The sequence below is a fragment of the Triticum dicoccoides genome, chromosome 7B (assembly GCF_002162155.2).
Source record: "Triticum dicoccoides isolate Atlit2015 ecotype Zavitan chromosome 7B, WEW_v2.0, whole genome shotgun sequence".
In the NCBI taxonomy this organism is placed as follows: Eukaryota; Viridiplantae; Streptophyta; class Magnoliopsida; order Poales; family Poaceae; genus Triticum; species Triticum dicoccoides.
In genome coordinates, this window is record NC_041393.1 from 172,437,205 (window position 1) to 172,440,657 (window position 3,453).

The 3,453-nt window shown below is 41.2% G+C and overlaps 1 protein-coding gene across 3 annotated transcripts; it reads left to right on the forward strand.

The window, feature by feature from the left end:
• Positions 1–158: 158 nt before the first annotated feature.
• LOC119341377 (anthranilate O-methyltransferase 2-like) lies at positions 159–3,308 on the forward strand. 3 transcript variants are annotated; one of them, XM_037613253.1, is made up of 4 exons: positions 159–317; positions 423–827; positions 2,113–2,382; positions 2,788–3,308. In XM_037613253.1, the coding sequence occupies exons 2-4, from the start codon at positions 507–509 to the stop codon at positions 3,151–3,153; spliced, it is 957 nt and encodes a 318-aa protein (XP_037469150.1). In that variant the 5' UTR covers positions 159–317; positions 423–506; the 3' UTR covers positions 3,154–3,308. The 3 variants fall into 3 exon arrangements, with proteins under 3 accessions (XP_037469150.1, XP_037469149.1, XP_037469151.1); XM_037613252.1 differs by having other exon boundaries at positions 159–827; XM_037613254.1 differs by lacking the exon at positions 2,113–2,382 and having other exon boundaries at positions 159–827.
• Positions 3,309–3,453: the final 145 nt, after the last annotated feature.

The following is a 3,453-nucleotide window of genomic DNA, read 5'->3' on the forward strand; positions in this document are numbered from 1 at the left end:
AAAAATCCATTCTCACTAGTGGGCCCACCTCACTTAATCAAATCTCAGCCAATAACCATCTCGTAGACCCCCATGAGTCTAGCATTACTCCTGTCTGTGGGGGTGGTGGTCATCCTGGCTCTCTATAAATGATGGAGCCGTTGTGGTCTATACTGAACACATGCATGGTGCAGTCAATCTAGCAAGCTTGTACCCCCGAACTTGTAAAGCTAATAGGCATCACCCCTGAATAGCTATGAAGGAAGGGAGCGGCGTTCGCATGGTTACCGGCAACGGCGAAAACAGCTACGCCGCAAACTCCAGGCTCCAGCCTCCAGGTTTGTTTGTTTTTTAGTTGAGAGGCTCCAGGTTTGTATCCTGCACTGTGTTGCAATTCACTCTCGTTGCATGAATAATTTGCTGTGTTTCATGCATGTATGCAGGACAAGGCCATTTTGGAGACAAGGCCGGTGCTTCACAAGGCCATAGAAGAGCTGTGCACGTCGCTCTCAGCCCGACGGAGCACGATGGTCGTCGCTGACCTCGGCTGCTCGTCGGGCCCGAACACTCTGCGTGTCGTCTGTGAGGTGATCGGCGCAGTCCAGTTCTACATTCGGAAATCGGAAGAAGAACGGCGCGCCGTGGAGGTGCAGTTCTTCTTGAATGACCCGCCGGGGAATGATTTCAACATCGTCTTCCGGTCACTGGAGCAACTTGAAGATCTCGGCGGCAAAGAGACGCAGCCCTACTATGTGGCGGGCCTGCCGGGATCCTACTACAGGAAGCTTTTCCCTTCTCGGAGCGTCCATTTCTTCCACTCGTCCTACTCCCTCATGTGGCGCCCTAAGGTATGCATGCATCATATTGTCTGCAACGTGATAATTATGTACTCCCTCTGTCCTAAAATTCTTGTCTTAGATTAGTCTAGATACGGATGTATCTAATACTAAAACGTGACTTGATACATCTGTATTTGGACAAATCTAAGACAAGAATTTTGGGACGGAGGGAGTACTAGCTAGTAATGTTCAAGTTTTAGTTAATTAACGATGTGTAACATCGTTGTTCACTAACTCAAGCTTTATTTATGTGGGCGTTGTCAGATATGAATGAAGAAAACATGTAAGGTATTGGATCAACTCCAAGATTGTTCAGTCCATATTAATTCTAGGTGTAGTGGATCATAGATCTGAAGGACACAATGTCTTTTAGTGAATGCATGCAACGATATATGCAAGGCATACTATTAAGTTATAGAGAATGGTCGCTGATTGGAAAATTTTGTCGCCATAGTTGCAAAACTATGGAATTTGTAAACGTGGAAAGTTCACATGGCAACATAAAAAAAATTTAAAAACAAAACAATATGTGTTAACAAAAAAGTACAATGATATAAAAAAATTCAATGAGTATAAACCTATTGTATTAAATTTTACTAGGTACTTCCTATATTAATTTAGTCCACGTACACTTCTCCGTAATTGTTTGTATGCTATAATATCCCTTTATTTATGATAGTGTATCGTTCGATGCCAATACACTCGCACTAAAATAAGCTACGGCAGTTCTCCCTTCGTTTCATTTTACTTTCCATATCAAAAAAATTACTGAACCCAGAGATGAGCTAAGATGGGCTTTTTAGGCTAGAGGTGATGCTAATGCATTGGTTCATGCTAGGGGTACGGTGCAGGGCGGCGTCTCGCAAAACACCCAACTAATACAAATCAATCTTTTTGCAAGAATAATAAAAACTAATCTAATGCACTGTAATCCTTCTAGAACAGAATTTTCTAGTTTTTAATACGAAGCGGGCCAGGTCTGGGCGACGCTTTGCATCCCTAATTCGTGCACACCCTTGTTGTAAATGCTCATGCTTGTTATGCCTTAGCCGTCACCCTACTACGGGATGTAATATAAAAAAATAGAAAAAAAACTAATATGCAACGTAACTTGAAATGCAGAGAATAAGTCGATGTTCTTGCATAGTAATAACAATGATCAGGATACAAGTCACTAGCCAGTGACCTGAACCACTTTGATTTTCTACTAGGGATCAATGATTAATTGGGGGTGAACAAGTACTACTATCGTTCGACAACTTAATTAATAATGCTAAGATACTTAACTACCTAGGTCCCCGAGGAACTCTCAAGGTGCACTCACGTGAACGAAGGCAACGTCTACATCGGAAAGACTACCCCACCTATTGTGATTAAGCTGTTCCAACAACAATTCAAAACGGACTTTGAGTTGTTCCTTGCACTGCGCTCCAGAGAGCTTGTCAACGGAGGCCGAATGTTGCTAACATTTCTTGGAAGAAAGAGTGAAGAGACGATGATGCACGGGGATGTTAGCACCTTATTTGAATTGGTTGCCAAATCTCTCCAGTCTCTGGTCCTAAAGGTACATCCATACATGTTGGTTACATCAATGATTTGCTTTGTTTGCCAGTAATGATTACGGCATGTTACTCTTTACTAACAAACTTATAGTTGCTTATGTGACTTGATATGCTCCTAAGTTAATTCATTCTAGCATGGCAACTTTCCATCAACAAAATTTCATCCATGTAAGACAGTGACATAAATTATCGCATGAGGAGCATAAAAAGTGAAGTACACATTCTCGTAAAAGGAGAAGAAAATTGGCACGTGAAATTTAAAAGTGAGGACAAAAGAATTCATGTGCAAATTAATACAATAATTACATTCGATTTCAGTGATAAAAGTTTAATGAATAACGTCTCAACAAAATAGGAGTTCTCATTTGGTACACTCTTATCTAAAATATTATTGAGTTGGATGATAGGGCCGTGTGGAGAAGGAGAAGCTGGACTCATTCAACCTGCCATACTACGCTCCATCGGTGAAAGAGATGAAGGCGTTGATCAATGAGAGTAAGCTCTTTGATATCGAGCATGTCAGACTCTTTGAATCCAACTGGGATCCTCAGGACGACTCAGAAAGTGATGTGGTACTAGACTGTGCTAGCAGCGGGGCAAATGTGGCCAAGTGCATAAGGGCCGTGTTGGAGCCACTGATAGCAGACCACTTTGGAGATGACATTATTGAGGAGCTATTCGTGGTGTATTCTTTCGTCGTTGCAAAACATCTGGAGAAAGCGAAGGCAAAGTACCCCATCATCGTGGCATCCTTAAAGAAGGCCATGCATTGAACTGGATACAACGTTCATCGCCAAAGGAAAAGGCCACATAGTTTAATTGGTGGTATATGTTGAACATTATAAGGTTGACGCCTACTATGGTTAAATATCACATATGTGTTGCTCACCTATTTTTCTAAGACAAAAGTCTCTCTTTTTGTGCTCTATAATGAAAATTACAAAATTTGTAAAGTCATACATAAATTAAGTATCAATGGTCGATAATCAGCCCAAAACTTCTTATGTATTTAATCAATGGAGCAAAGACAAATGTTCCATTGTGAAAATGCTCATAATACCATATGTTTGTAC

What these genes read in the sequence shown, in the direction of transcription:
- LOC119341377 (XM_037613252.1), top strand. Translation starts at nt 417, where the DNA reads ATGCAGGACAAGGCCATTTTGGAGACAAGGCCGGTGCTTCACAAGGCC. An exon ending in CCCTCATGTGGCGCCCTAAG is followed by an intron (nt 828 to 2,112) that starts GTATGCATGCAT and finishes TTAACTACCTAG; the next exon opens with GTCCCCGAGGAACTCTCAAG. An exon ending in TCCAGTCTCTGGTCCTAAAG is followed by an intron (nt 2,383 to 2,787) that starts GTACATCCATAC and finishes GTTGGATGATAG; the next exon opens with GGCCGTGTGGAGAAGGAGAA.